Consider the following 15,240-nt stretch of genomic DNA (forward strand, 5'->3'; position numbering starts at 1 on the left):
TCTGGATGAATTTCACCACCTTCCAGTTTCAACTGAAAACCGGTGGTTACGGGTTCGAATGTGGAAAAGCGCAATGCAATTACTACATGATCTCTAAACGCTAGTTTGTTTAGTTCTGTCCATTTTTTCCCCGTTTAAGGCAAAGCCATTATTTCATTTTCATTTATATTCTTGTACTTATAACATGTGTAAATGTTGAGTTCTGCTAGAGGGCATGGACGGTAGCTTGCATTTCACATCCATGAACAACCCTCTTTGGGATCATGGAGTCAATTCAATATATTCAACATATGTTTAATATAGATCCGCTTAAGCCGGTGCTATGGGTCGTGAGAGGTGTTGCATATTGCATTACCTCTCACGAACACCCATAGTCAAACCGCGTCTACTATTATTCTTCTTGAATGCATTTTTTACAGATTTTATTATCAATCAAACCGAGTCTGAAACATTTTCTTTCATGTCGTGTTCTTCACACTCTTTTGTACTGCTTAACCCAAAACTCCAAAATTTAACTTTAAAATAGGCAATATCGTTTTGTCAAAAAGCTTAATTTGAAGGTCAATAGGCAAATCTAAATTATGTAAAATGCACATGCTTTGTTGCTTGAGAGGCATTCGATTGTCTTGTACTAAGAAAGCTACTAGAGGACGAAAATATCACCCCTAATTATTTGTACTCTTTGACAATTGTTAGAGGTTTACGACATATATTTTTCAGGTTTGTTTGTCATTACCCTTTATTTACGCATATTAATTTCAAATTTATTTCCATGATTTGCAGCAATTTGAAAACTCACTCAGTATTGATTGGAACGATATTAGGTGATATCCTCGCTTACAAAAATTATGTCATTTGTATAGTACAGAAGGTTTTACATATTCTTCCAAATCATCGTTATGGACCTCTACAGTAATTCCTGGGTTATTTTGCTCTAAATGTATTGTATCAGATATTAGATAAGTACACCAGAAATATATTTTAGAAAATATAGACACTTTGGAGGCATTCAGAAAAGACCTCACACATTTCATCATAAAGACATTTTAAAACATTAAAAAGATTCAATGTATTTTACAACCACGTATGTACTTCAAAAAATATAACAATCATTAGCAAGTATAAATATTATATAGGCATACAGGAAAGTTTTCATACATTTTATGTTGTATAAAGTAGATACAACAACAAAAAAAGAGAAAACAATCATTAGAAAACATAAACATTTTGGAGGCATTTAGAAAATAGCTTATACATTTTATCAGTTATTTAAAAAGGGACAACGTATGTTATCAATGTATCGGGTATCAAGTTTGTGCTTCAAACTAGAAAGCAAAGTGTATGTACATCAGAATAGAAAACAATCATCAGAACATTTGGAAATTAAGAAAATATTTGTAAAAGGTCTAATACATTTTATCATATAGCAAATAAGTACTTCAAAAGTGTAAACAAATCTTTAGAAAATATAGATATTTTGGATACATTTAGAAAATATTTTATGCATTTCATCATATATCAGGTATATACTACAGAAAACAATCATTATAAAGGATAGACAACTGAAAGCATTCAAAAATAATATTAGATCTAGATATGTGTTATGTATAACATAAAATGAGACAAAGATTAGAATTTTTTGTAAATAGAACTTGCAATTACAGTACAGAGTCTGTATAGAATTTAAGTAGGAGCAAGTTTGATTTCTATTGTAAATGAATACAGTTATTGTTTCTACAGATATTAACATTAATGCTCTTAATGATAGTTCAGCTTCGTGTTGAAAACGTTTATAATTCTGGATATTATGACAGTTTAAACAATTCTTAAGTTTTGTGTGCAAAAATTTGTAAACATGGATAATTTTTGTTCTTTATGTTTTCAGTTGACTGTAGCAATGGTTATCTTTACGTTGACTGAGTAATTCTTCGTAACTGATGTCTACATACTCATGTTCTTCAGAAGAGACAATGCAAACACTGTGTGACGAGTCGCTTGCATAATTGCTGTCAGTATTTGCTGCAACAGGATGCAAAAAGTTACTCTGCAAGGACTCGTTTAAATAGTTGTTGTCAACAATGGTAACTCTGTGGTCGGAATGAGTGTTTGGTATGGACGCGTATGAATTATCATGATGTTGAAGGTTAGTCGGCAAGGATGCGTTTAAATAATCATCAGAATTACCCACTGTAGTACGTGGGCGGTTCCTATACGAGTTTCTCCGTTTTCTTCTCTTTCTGAAAAGTATAAGTACGATTTACGTGAAGAAATAAATATATTATTCAAAAGTCTATTAAATGACATGTTTTAAAATGTGAAAGACTGTGCAGGCAGTCTTATTGTACATGTCCTACATGTAAAGAGATACCAGATGTTATTATGCAGCGAAGGTAACCGAAAATTAGAAACAAAAAGTCGGATGGGGTATTTGGATTGGTGAAGATATACGATTGAATCACTTAAAACATCGTAAAACACAAGAGACGGAGGCTGACAAAAGATAGGAAACTGGCAAGAACCAAAAGTAACTTAAGCTAAGATAACAGAACAATGTGTCCATAGAAGCTATGTGATGTTAGGACACACAAATGTGAGTCTTGTAATGGCACTTTGACATAATAACATACATTGGAAGTTATAAAAGGTTAGAAACAATATTGTACTATTCGTTTTTTCATTACTTTGAGATAATTACACAGGGCGGGTGTGCCTAAAGGTGCTATTGACATACTAAAAGAGGTATTGGCCCGAGGGCTAATATCGGTCTAGTATGCCAATATCGCCTTAAGGCATACCAGCCCTGTGTAATAACTTTTTATTGCATATGTTCCACTATACTATTAAAGTAATAATTTCATTTTGCACAGCGTGTTGGAATGTTTACCAATTCGCGGGAACGTCAACGTTTTCTGATCACGCTGACGTCCTTTCCTTTCAAACATTTGTTTTAAATTCATGCATCTTAGTGCCGAAGTTTCTTGTGTCAGCCTTATTCAACCACCATAGAAGAAGAAGCTAGCGAAATTATGTATTCTTTTTAAAATTAGTGTTAGTTTGTATACAATTTCTGCCACTAGAAGTATAAAATCTTGATGTTTTAAACAGCCAGAAGTGTGCCTAGTATGGATTTTGGCACACCCAGAAGTGTGCCTGATATCGACATCAGGCACACCAGCTAACATGAACGCGAATATCGGCTTCACGCTGCTTATATACGTTTAAATCCTACTGCAAATGTGTTACTATTTTTAGTAACATATGCAATAATGTACAAATAATACATGTGTATTCTATTTCAAAATACATTTCGATATTAATGCAAACTCGATATCCTTACCGGTAAGATATAAAACCATCTTACACTCAATTACAACTATTTGTTTTTTTTGTATAACCACTGTTAATCACGGTCTCTGCATATCTTTTGTGAAAAGGTTACTGTTACAACTTTGTATGATGGGCCAATAATCATGTTCTTGATTGTTTCAGAATCTATTGACATTTATTGTTTTTAAAAGATCAGAGTGATTCCTTTAATTTTGAAGTGAGTTTGTTTACCAGTATGTCCAGCGTACTTCTACCATTTCATTAGGGACGTATACAGACGTTATTTCTTCTCTATCACTTGTTAGTTTTTTCAAAGTATAGGGCTTGTTCATCAATGAAGGCCACTTGACTTTTGTTTAATTTCTAACCAAATGTTCCCCAAATTGAACTTAGAAGTTCAGCCAAGGCACACATTGCCAATTTGTTTCTGTTTGTTTTTTAAAGAACCATCGGCAAAATATAAATGGAATCACTTATTTTGATTTAACAACTAGGAACTATTAAGGACATACTTTAGCACTATCACTGTTGGAACGGTAGCATTTTTGTACAAATTGTGGAAAATGGGGTCGGAGTTATAACCTTGGAAATTGTGTCATATGACGGTAGCGTCTTTTCACTCAACTCTCTATCAAACACTAAATATAGAAAGTCATATTGCACATAGTAATACTGTCATAATAATAAAACAAATTAAAACACTCGAAGTAGTGATGCAAAAATAACCCTTAAGACACAAATGGGTGAATATAGAATATTTCTCACAAGAAAATAGAGACTTTATATTTTTAACGAACGCTTAGATAAGTTTAAATACGCATTTTACAACAGCGCAGGAAACAGATGCTCGAGGACAAAATTACATCAGACGTTCTGTGACGTTAAAAAGACGCATACGACATAAAATTCCATTTCATTTCATTATTTGCGGCATTACGTTATGACGTTCCTGTTAAGTAACTTTATCTCAATCAAGAAGAAAAACTATAACGAATACAGCGCAGCAACAATTTTTCATCCGTTTTACGAGAACAAATAGTAATTGGTACACACTGTACAAGTAGATCGGCAAAGCTATACACTCACATTGTGACTGATGTTAACCATATCTCAGCGATATTTCTCATTATGTCGCGGCTGAACAGTGCAAGTTACATTTGTATGTTTCCTTCACCCAGATAAGCTATCATACCGTTAGTTATACTAATGATACTTATTTTGAAATGTCTTACCGCCTAAGACGGAAGATGATGACTACATTTATGGCAACACTTATGGCAACAGCAACCGTGATCAAAACTGGAACTGAGATGTGAACGGAAACGAGGTCATCGGTTCTTCTTCCTAAAATTTAGAATAATATTGATCTCAGAAAGCCCCTACCAATATAATAGTTAGAAACTTACACTAACTCCCCTGCATACAAGGGATATTGATGAGTAAATACCGTCTCTCAATCCTTATTCTGGCCAAAAGAAGGAAAAGAAGTCTATGAACCCGCTATACAGGATAACACAGGCCTGCATCTAACAGCCTTGTATCTGTTTCCTTTAATTTTCTGATATTTCTACATATTTTTCCCATACTTTGACGCATGAAAGTAGGTAACAGAGATTGTTCTTCTTTCAGCAGTCGCTTTTCAAAAAGATTTCACCTTTTTTATATTCTGTCATTTTGTTTACAAATTTCATCACAAAAATGCCACACTATCCTCAAGGGATGTTAGGGGTGCTCAGTCGCCGAGTTATTAAGTTTGCTGACTTTGAATCACTTGCCCCTCACCGATTTTGCGTTCACTTCTTCCTGTTAGGAAGCCACCTCTCCTCCATGATATGTGGGAGACATGAATATGGTCTCAATGGTACGTAGCAATGCTACATACAAATTAAATAGGGTTACAGAAGAAACTTATTTATACAGTAGAACAGTAGTACTAAAAGCGATACCAAGGCGGTATAGTGATCGAAAAATTAAATTGTTTCAACACGTTTTGTATTTGAAAAAAAAGCGTTATTGATCTTACTTTACCTTGATATTTAGTAAAGAAGGATGCATTTACAATGTACGTTTGCTATATTAGGATACTACATGAAACTTGCTTTAAAATACACATGTAGTATGTATTCGTTTTCTAATTATAAATAATTAAAAATATACAAGGAGATAAATTAACATGTTTTACATCAAAACTAGTTCTGGTATATTTGACATTCACTTGAAACATAATGTAACAATGGTTTATTATTGTTTCCTACTGGATATTTATCCTTTTACCTGTATCGTGATCAACCTGTTCAGTAGACATACTTGCAATTTCAGATGTTATTTTCATGGAACTGTTTGTGGTCGTAGATCGAATTGTTGTCTGTACAGCTGCAGTAAATACACATGTTTATAAGTATTATCAAATAATTATTAAAACAATGACATTAATTGTACTGACTACTTTCGGGTTTGCCTTGTACTTGATAGTTTACCCAAAATGTAATTTGTTTACTCATTGCAATTTCCGATTACGAAAAGAATTTCTGAGGTACGCAACACTATAAACGGTGCTGATACAAACACTCTGTTACAGGTATTTCCCCCAAATAAGTTATGTATATACATGATGTCAATAACACTGGATATAGTGTCGCTCCTTGTGATAGTACAAAGTGCAAAAGCTATGATTTAGACATTGAAGATATAACGTCTCTTTGAATATTTTGAATAGTAAGTATGTCAATGGCGACTTTCCTGCGTTTGGTCGTTGAAGATGACATTATGTGTCAAAATGTAAGGCATAGATGGAATCAAAGGTAAACGAACTGTCTCTCATTTGCAAGTTGCCTTGCTTCGTGAAATGAAATAATTCTGCATCCATGGCAGGGTTTCAAAACCAATGAAAAAAGCATTAAATATTGTAGCCAATGTTTATATTTTTGCTTAGAAACTTATCTTTATTACACGTTTGAAGATTTAATGTTTTTCTTGTTATTCGTTGATCGAAAACACTCATTTTGGAAATAAATTCACCGAATTACATTGCCGCTGTGGAGTAAACAAACGAATTAAATGATGGAAAGTATTTAATAATTACATGTTTGAACATTTGTTTATTTTTTTGTTTTGTTTTTTCGTTATTCGTTGATCGAAAGCACTCGTTTTAAATAGACTTTCACTAAATTTCATTGCCGCTGTGCAGAAACAAACGAATAAAATAGAAAACATTTTATTTCTGAAGCAAGCTCCGCTTTCGATTGTATTTTTCTTAACTTTAGCATCTCTAATTGGTTTGTACATAAATGTTCTGCAAGGACCAATACATTCAATAACAAGAAAGAATGAAATAAATGTTTTATAAAAGAAATCATGCGTAACTGTTAATTAAGCAATTAAGCAGGGGCGGGAAAAAAATTGCAATTAAAAAAAGAAATGCGTCTGAATTATGTTTGCATAAAAACTATTTCTAAAAACCAAATAAGATACAAAAATATGTTGCAGATTGCAAGGTGTATGGGATGCAACCCAATTCCTTCTCGTCGATAGCAAATTCCCCTGATTAAAAATGCATCAAAAGGCAATAGTCTATTATTGTTTATTTCAATTTGTTTGAAAGTTCATAAAGACAACGTAAAGGAATTGTACCTGATGCTGCATCACAAAAACCTCTTTAAAAAGTGGAAAACAGATCAAGGTGCGAATCTTTTTTAACTGAAAAGTGGCATTTATCTTTATCTTGAGAGACTATCAATGATAGTATATAGGTCAATTATAACATTTGTCAGTTCTTAACCAAATGGTTATTCACCTCATATTAAACGATTAATCCGAGAGCATATAAATAATTCATGTCAATGATCTTATTAAAGTTTTCGTGAACAATTAAAACACAAGTAGTTAAAATTTGCTAGAATTGTGGATAGTGTTATGTATGTAAAGATGTAATTCTTACCCTACCTTGATGCGAAATACAGGGCAAAATCTAAGGGTAAAATAGATTTTTGCTTTATTGAATCAGTGATTAAAAAACTTTAACTGGACCTCTTTTTTGTTTTTTCCAAAACGGCGCCATTTTGTTTAAAATATTTTATGAGATTTTATTAGTTACGTGGGACCGTGTTCATTTTCAGCTGTAAAGAGCTGGGATACAAAACACAATATTAGCCTTTGTTTTGTTTTTGTTTGTTTGTTTGTTTTTTATTTGTTTTGTTTTTGCTTGTTTTATGAATTTTTCTGTTCGTTCGATGTCCGGCGTCCGTCGTCTGGCATCTGTGGTCTGTCGTCTGTCAACATTTAGATTGTGTATGCGGTAAAGGCTGTACTTTTCAACTGATCTTCATGAAATTTGGTCAGAATGATAACTTTGATAAAATCTAGGTCGAGTTTGAAAATGGGTTATATGGGGTGAAAAATTAGGTCATTAGGTCAAATCAAAGAAACACATTGTGTATGCGATAGAATATTTATTTTTCAATTAATCTTCATGAATTTTGGTCAAAATAAATGCCTTTATAAAATCTAGGTCAAGTTTGAATATGGGTAATCTGGGATCAAAAAGTAGGTCACTAGGTCAAATCAAAGGAAAACCTAGTGTATGTGATAGAGGCTGTATTTTTCAATTGATCTTCATGAAATTAAGTCAGAATGATAACCTAAATGAAGTCTAGGCCGAGTTTCAAATGGGTCCTCTTAGTTCATATAGTAGGTCACTAGGTAAAACCAAAGAAAATACTTGTTTATTCTCAGATTTTCGCTCCAATTTTAATGATAATTGGTCAGAATATTTTTTCCATGAAATCACTAGGTCAAACATGTTTACACTGTTATGGTGTGTTATGGTGTGTTTCTCAGGTGAGCGACCTAGGGCCATCTTGGCCCTCTTGTTTTTCTTCTTTTTTTTTTTTTTGCTTTTATTTTAAAATACTCGGGATGTTTAAGAGCTAAAAATGTATTTCAATGCAGGTTGTGTGTTAAAATTGGAGGACGTATTAATTTTGAAATGTAACACACATACCTCATTGGTGGTAAACTATAATTAAAATATGATTTTAAGTCAGAAGGTAGGATATCAGCTTACTGTTTTTAAAGCTTCCGCTTTTATATTTTCCACACTTTACCATGTAAGTTTAAATTTATAAGACAGGAGCCTAATATCATCTATATACTTACCCCATGTATCATAAATTGAAAGTGACGTTTCTCCCCCACATATTTCTGTCTTATTACCAGGACATGTATAGTTGCATTTGAATGATCCAGTGTAGGGGGAGATACTGATACTTTTAGAACAGAAACAGCGGTGTCCCTAAGGTAGAAGACAATTTTCGTCATTAGAACATATTATCATGTTATGGCATGTAAATATAATCTGAAAAGTAGATCCCTCGGAAGCACCGAGAACAATGCAAACAGTGAAAATTGCAGACTCGGTTTGATTGAGTCTGTTCATGAGCAGTAATGGAAAATGCAACACTGCCCACGCCCCCTAGCACCGGCTTAAGCAGTATTCAATCTTCAAATCTAAATGAGTTGAAATCAATGATCCCGAAGGACGAAAAAATATAACAACACTGAGATGAAGTCGGGGCGACTTTTTACGGCCGCCACACAGCACTTAACACCCGCTGTTGTGAAGTAAATATAATCTGAAAAGTAGATCCCTCGGAAGCACCGAGAACAATGCAAACAGTGAAAATTGCAGACTCGGTTTGATTGAGTCTGTTCATGAGCAGTAATGGAAAATGCAACACTGCCCACGCCCCCTAGCACCCGCTTAAGTAGTATTCAATCTTCAAATCTAAATGAGTTGAAATCAATGATCCCGAAAGACCAGAAAATATAACAACACTGAGATGACACTGAGACAATCTATTCAATTTATATAGCTTGAATGTCTTATTCAAATTGCAACCGTATTGTCCTGCAAACAATATACTTGACAATATGTTACTTATGAAATGAAATACAGTAGAATGTTTTAATGAAGTTATACGCTTGCGAATTGATTTCACGATGGGGGAGCCTGGGGGAGCCTGAGTGAATTATGCACGCGGCACATTATCGATTTGTATTGTTGAGATATGTGATAGCATGGTTCTCCTATATATCATTCCATTCTAATATGACCAGGCTGGTAACTTTGCCCGATCTGGCTTTCGACATATAAACTAATATTTCTTGAAAAATAATGAAGATATTTCTTTCAAACTTTGTCCATTTATTAAACATAACATATGATATAAATTAGAATAAAAATAACTTGGTTGCCTTCAGCTTTGGTGAAATGTGAGTTTTACTGTTCTTTGAATAAAAATGTACATTTGAGAACAACAATTATCATGCTTTTTTGCATTTAAACAAAATTAATTTTACCTTTGTCGCTGCATATCTCAAGCTTACAGAACGACATATTTCCATACACGAAGTACCAGTCATTGTGAATAAATAGTAAATGTTATTTCTTTCAGGAAATGAGTTTTCGTCAAAACAGCCCATATGACCAAATAGTTGGGAAGCTGGAGAAAGAAAAATAAATTTCATGTTATAATACCAGATACTAGAACAAGCAATGATGTAAGATATGAGTAAAGTAGAGATTGATATCATTAATTCCGTAATTATATAAGCCTATACATTTTGAAAGGGGTTTTAATTATTAAACAGATAAAGCAGAATGCCTCATCTGACCTTATAAGGGTTATACAAAACTAATCACGTAATTATATAGAGACTACACAAGTCTGATCATTTAACCATATAGTTATTATATAAACTTTTCATCTAGTAATATAAAGATTACACAAAACTAATCATCTAATCCTATGATTACACGAAACTAATTATCTAACCATATACATATTTTTCAAAACCATTTATGCTATCGTATAGAAAAATAAAAAAACAACTTTTCACCTAATTATACAAAGATTGCACAAAACTAATTATATAGATACTACTCAAAGCCAATGTTTAGTCGAATAGAGATTAAAAAGATCTATTCATGTAATCATATAGAGATTACACAAAACTAATTGTCAAATCATATAGAAATTACACAAAACTTATCATCCTAACATAAAGAATTTGTACAATCTATTTATATAGATATTACACAAACCCAAAAATCTATTCGTAAAGATGACACAAAAATCTTTCCCAACTAATGATATAGAGAAGACAAAACATATAGTAGTATATGTAGTCATATAGAGATTACACAAAACTAATCATCTAAGCAATGCCATAAAAAAATTATAGATTTTACATAAAACTAATTACCTTATCATATTGATGTTAATACACAACTAATCATCTAATAATATAGATATTACACAAAACTTATTATCTACTAATATAGAGATTAATAAATGAAACTAATTATCTAAGCATAAAAATATTATACACAACTAAAATGTAATCAAATAGAGATATGAAAAACTTACAGTGTAATCGTATACTAGCAGATATTTGATAAAACTGATCATCTAATCATATAGATATTCTACACAAGTAATCAAGTAATCAAGTTTCAAGTTTCAAGTTTTATTAAATAAATTCTCAGTTTGTATACATACAAAAACATGAGATAAATCCAAGATTTCACAAAAAACATTACATATAGTCACGCAAATATGAGGGCAACACATTGACATTGTTCTAATTGAGGAAACTATTTATAGATATTCAAACATCATTACAAGGTTAAAAATAGGTCAGATTATGTCATTCAGAGAAGCGAGTGTATTGAAGTAAACACATGTGCTTTCTTGACCGTTTATTCGTAACGGGATAACCATTTATTCATAACGGGATTACACGTGGGGAATTAAAGAGATAAACGGCTAGAATGATCTTACTACGTTCTTTAGGAAGAATTTAATGATATAGGCTTTTTAAGAGTACAGTAATATGGTTTTTTAAAAAGAAAATTGCAACAAAAAAAGTGGAAGTAATATTCTTCGTAAGTGCAGCATATTCTATGTAGTAGTGAATAGTGTACAGTTGTAATGTATTCTTATTCTTGAAATGGATTTAAAGTGTACTGCTGAGACAAGAGTCATGGATGACTAGTGGCTAAGTTGTGAGTATTTTAGACTTTTATGATAAAAATGTTTAACTAACATATTTACAATATGGTACATATGATTTAAATAAGTTGGTAACCAATGGTGCAGATTTGTACTTCGGCTATGTGCATTTTCATGGACATCCGATTTATTTGTGAAAATTGCCATTAATAATGTAAGGTGATACGCTGTGCAGCATAGTTGGTTGTCAAGTACAGTGCCATATTATTCAATATGCTCTTAGTAGTTTAAAGAGCATATTCTATGGGAGTACAGTACTGAGTAGTTCTAGAGTGCTTGTCTGTAAATGTAACAGCTCTTAAACGAAACGAAAAATAAGAGCAATACCAGTGCAAACTGTTTGTACATATTAAATATATAATAGGTCAGTATCTGTGTGCCCTCGGTGCTTAAACTTTATATACAAATAATTGAAATTAAAACAACTTGCAGCATAAATACTAAAGTAATATTATGCCATATATATTTATGTGGGTTGTTGTAAGCCATGTGTTTTTAACATGTTGTTTATAGCATTTATGTTGTTAGTAATGACTTTTAGCATAAATGCAGAGGTCTAAAGACTAATATAGCATAATAATTATTGAAGCATTTACACTCTAAATAGATATAGCATGGTAATAATTCATGTATAAGTGTGATTAGATCTATCAAACATAGAATATAATGATTCTAATATATATTAATTAGCATAATAATAATTCTAGTATGAATGTGGTAGATAAACATAGCATTATAATGAATCATACATAGATCTGTTAATGTTAAAAACAACAACAACTACAAAAAAGAACAAACAACAAAGAACAAAATAACTTAGCACAGTATATTTAGTATAAGTATGGTAAACAAAACACAACATAAAGGTGTAAATGGACACAACTTATAAAAGGATATTTAAAGTACTAGTTAACACAATAATAATTTTAATGTACTAACATATAACAATTTATTAATGTTTTCATATCAAACAAGGAGAGATATGCATATATTAAATGAAATATAAAATTTCTCTTGGTTATTGTTTTAGGTTTTTATGATAGTATCCAAAAAATTCCATATATGGGTAGATCTAGTCTACTCGAATGATTTGATCGACTCTGTCAAAATAAAAAAAAGTTATAAATCATAACGGGATGACGCAAAACTTATTACGTAATCATATAGAGATTACAAAAACTAATAATCTAATCATACAGAGATTACAAAAAAACAATCATGTTATCATGTAGAAATTACAAAATACTAATCATCTTATAACATAAAGATGACACAAATGTAATCATATATGTATAATACAAGTAATCATATAATCATATAGAGATTACACAAAACTGATCATCTAATCATATAGTGATTACATAAAACTTGTTGTGTTACCAAATAGCTTACAACTACAAAAAGAAAAAGGCCTCTTAGAGTCAATCTCTTTTCTATTTTCAGCGCACTTACCTCTTATTAGTAAGGTATCCCACGATACCAAAACGTTAAACAGCATTCTTTACACCCTCCTCACCGCCCGTACAAAAAGGCACAAAATAATCGAATGAAATTGCAAGTATGTGACATGATTCTCTTGGGTAGGGAGTATTGCAGAAAGCTTTGTTTAAAAACGGATGATAAGTTTTTGAGTATTTTTAGGCGTCATAAGAACTATGATGATTTTCGTTTTATATTCCAAAAACTTTCCGAAAACGTATAGGTTTAAATGTGATAGAACAAACTCATCAAGATGTTAGTTAAAAATTATAAATAGATAGATGTTTCTTTTTTTTTTTACTTTTTAACTAGAAACATGGTTAAGACTATAAGACAAGTTGAAGGTGCATATGAGAATATCCTGCTCATAAGTTAATGCTTACGCCGTAGCGAGGCTTTGTCGAGTTTTACCAGAAAAATAATAATAATGGTGTATATAATTGCTTTTGAATCGATAACTTTGCTATTAAGAAAACAAGAGCAACTTCAAGATATATGAAAAATACTCTGTTATGCATAAAATATTTAAACTATTAAACTATTTTAATATTACACAGATCTGCTTTATAGCAAAATCAATAAAAATGATGCATTAAACATAAAAAATTAAAGAGCGTTCTTGGAGCGTTCTTAAGTAACATTTAAGTGACAACATACATGAAAAATATAGATATTTATAAGTACGCTTTCCTATATAACATACATTTTAATGAATATCACATATCCAGTAGGAAAAGAAACATTAGAATAACGTAGCTTTTCCGAAATGAAAATATTAAGTTCTGCACATTATTGACATCTAGACATATGCATGAATTAAATAGGAAACACAAAAAACAAGTATAAAACAAGTATATAATTGAATAAGAAGTAAAGGATATAATATATGAATAATATTCAATTACGTAAATATTTAGTTTACTTACATGCCGTGCCATAAATAGGAAGCAATAAACATAGGAATAAACAGATCCATTTTTCCATCTTGAAATGTAATTCCCATGGTTCAGTAAGGAAGTTAAAAGGTATTAGATATATGAATGCCTATTAGTAATCAAATTTATATTCTATGAAATCATATTGTTTTATATGAGTAATAACGCGATTGCTTCCTTGATTTATGACAGTATGGCTTAATATAGTCATGTTGTTTACAATCAACTAAAACTAGAAAACTATATGGCTGAGTAATTTTTATTCTTCTTTGTGGTACTTTCTGATCCCAAGCTCAAGACGAGATATAAAGCATATGGTCAAGACATAATAAATTGTTTTAATTGTCAGCGGATACAATGATTTAAAATGATTATCCGCATGTCATATTTTACATCCGCGCAAAACGTGGATAACTACTTTATTTTATTTCAATGCAGTTATTCATGTTATGCTCTCGTTTGATAGTACAGTATATATATGCAAGTAGACCAAGGATGTAACGTATATGACAGCTAAAGGTTGTTCTTTGACGTTGATAGATATATAATCTACCACGGAAAATGAGCACGTTATCTGTATGTTGTTATCTATACTGCCATGAATATGTACATTGTACACAGAAATAAATCTAAATCTAACACTTCAAAAACTGAATTTATTATGACTGTTAGCAAACTTCAATTGAACAAATGTTTTACAAATTCGATTAACATTGCTGATGATGATATGAAATTAGAAAGAACAATAAGATATTCTGGTGCATTTCTTGATGAAACATTGAACTTAAGTTTAAAGATAATATAAATCGCTTACGTCGAACAGCTATGTTGAATTACCTACGAATTAAGAACATCCGAAAATAATTAACCAAAGCAGCCACTGAAGATTTAGTTTTGTCTCTGTAAGGTCCTATTGAATGGTGTAGATAACGGTGAGGTGCGTAAGAAGCAACGTATTGAAAACATGTACACGTAACTTGTCCTTAACAGGAGGGAATTTGACAGTTCCAAACAAGCACTGTTTGACTGTTTGATCATGGAGTCCATTCAACATATGTGTAATTGAGTTCCGCTTATTAAGCCGGTGCTAGGGGGCGTGAGAGGTGTTGCACATTTCATTACCTCTCATGAACAGACTCAATCAAACCGAGTCTACTATTATTCTTCTTGGTTGAATTCTTTGCTTCCAAAGGATCTTTTTACAGATTTTATTAACTATCACAACAGCAATCTTTAAGTGCTGTCTGGCCGCTGTAAAAAGTCTCCCCGTACTTGGATTCAGTGTTGTTATATTTTCTGGTCCTTTGGGATCATGGAGTCCATTCAACATATGTGTAATAGAGTTCTGCTTAAGCCGGTGCTAGGGGGCGTGAGAGGTGTTGCACATTTCATTATCTCTCATGAACAGACTCAAACCGAGTCTGCTA

The 15,240-nt window shown here is 31.9% G+C and overlaps 1 protein-coding gene across 1 annotated transcript; it reads right to left on the bottom strand.

Moving 5' to 3' along the window:
* Positions 1 to 1,054: 1,054 nt before the first annotated feature.
* LOC128551182 (uncharacterized) lies at positions 1,055 to 13,931 on the bottom strand. Its single transcript, XM_053531745.1, has 6 exons — positions 13,805 to 13,931; positions 9,685 to 9,827; positions 8,482 to 8,617; positions 5,602 to 5,700; positions 4,560 to 4,671; positions 1,055 to 2,237 (listed from the first exon to the last, which is right to left on the bottom strand). Exons 1-6 carry the CDS (start codon positions 13,860 to 13,862, stop codon positions 1,874 to 1,876), a joined length of 912 nt encoding a protein of 303 aa, XP_053387720.1. The 5' UTR covers positions 13,863 to 13,931; the 3' UTR covers positions 1,055 to 1,873.
* Positions 13,932 to 15,240: the final 1,309 nt, after the last annotated feature.

Source organism: Mercenaria mercenaria, chromosome 19 (assembly GCF_021730395.1).
Source record: "Mercenaria mercenaria strain notata chromosome 19, MADL_Memer_1, whole genome shotgun sequence".
Taxonomy (NCBI): Eukaryota; Metazoa; Mollusca; class Bivalvia; order Venerida; family Veneridae; genus Mercenaria; species Mercenaria mercenaria.

Excerpts from the sequence above, each read along its gene's own strand:
- LOC128551182 (XM_053531745.1), bottom strand. The coding sequence starts at position 13,862 with ATGGAAAAATGGATCTGTTTATTCCTATGTTTATTGCTTCCTATTTAT. Across the intron at positions 9,828-13,804 it reads TCCTATTTATGGCACGGCAT|CTTCCCAACTATTTGGTCAT; the intron begins GTAAGTAAACTA and ends TTCTTTCTCCAG. Across the intron at positions 8,618-9,684 it reads TGAGATATGCAGCGACAAAG|GGACACCGCTGTTTCTGTTC; the intron begins GTAAAATTAATT and ends CTTCTACCTTAG.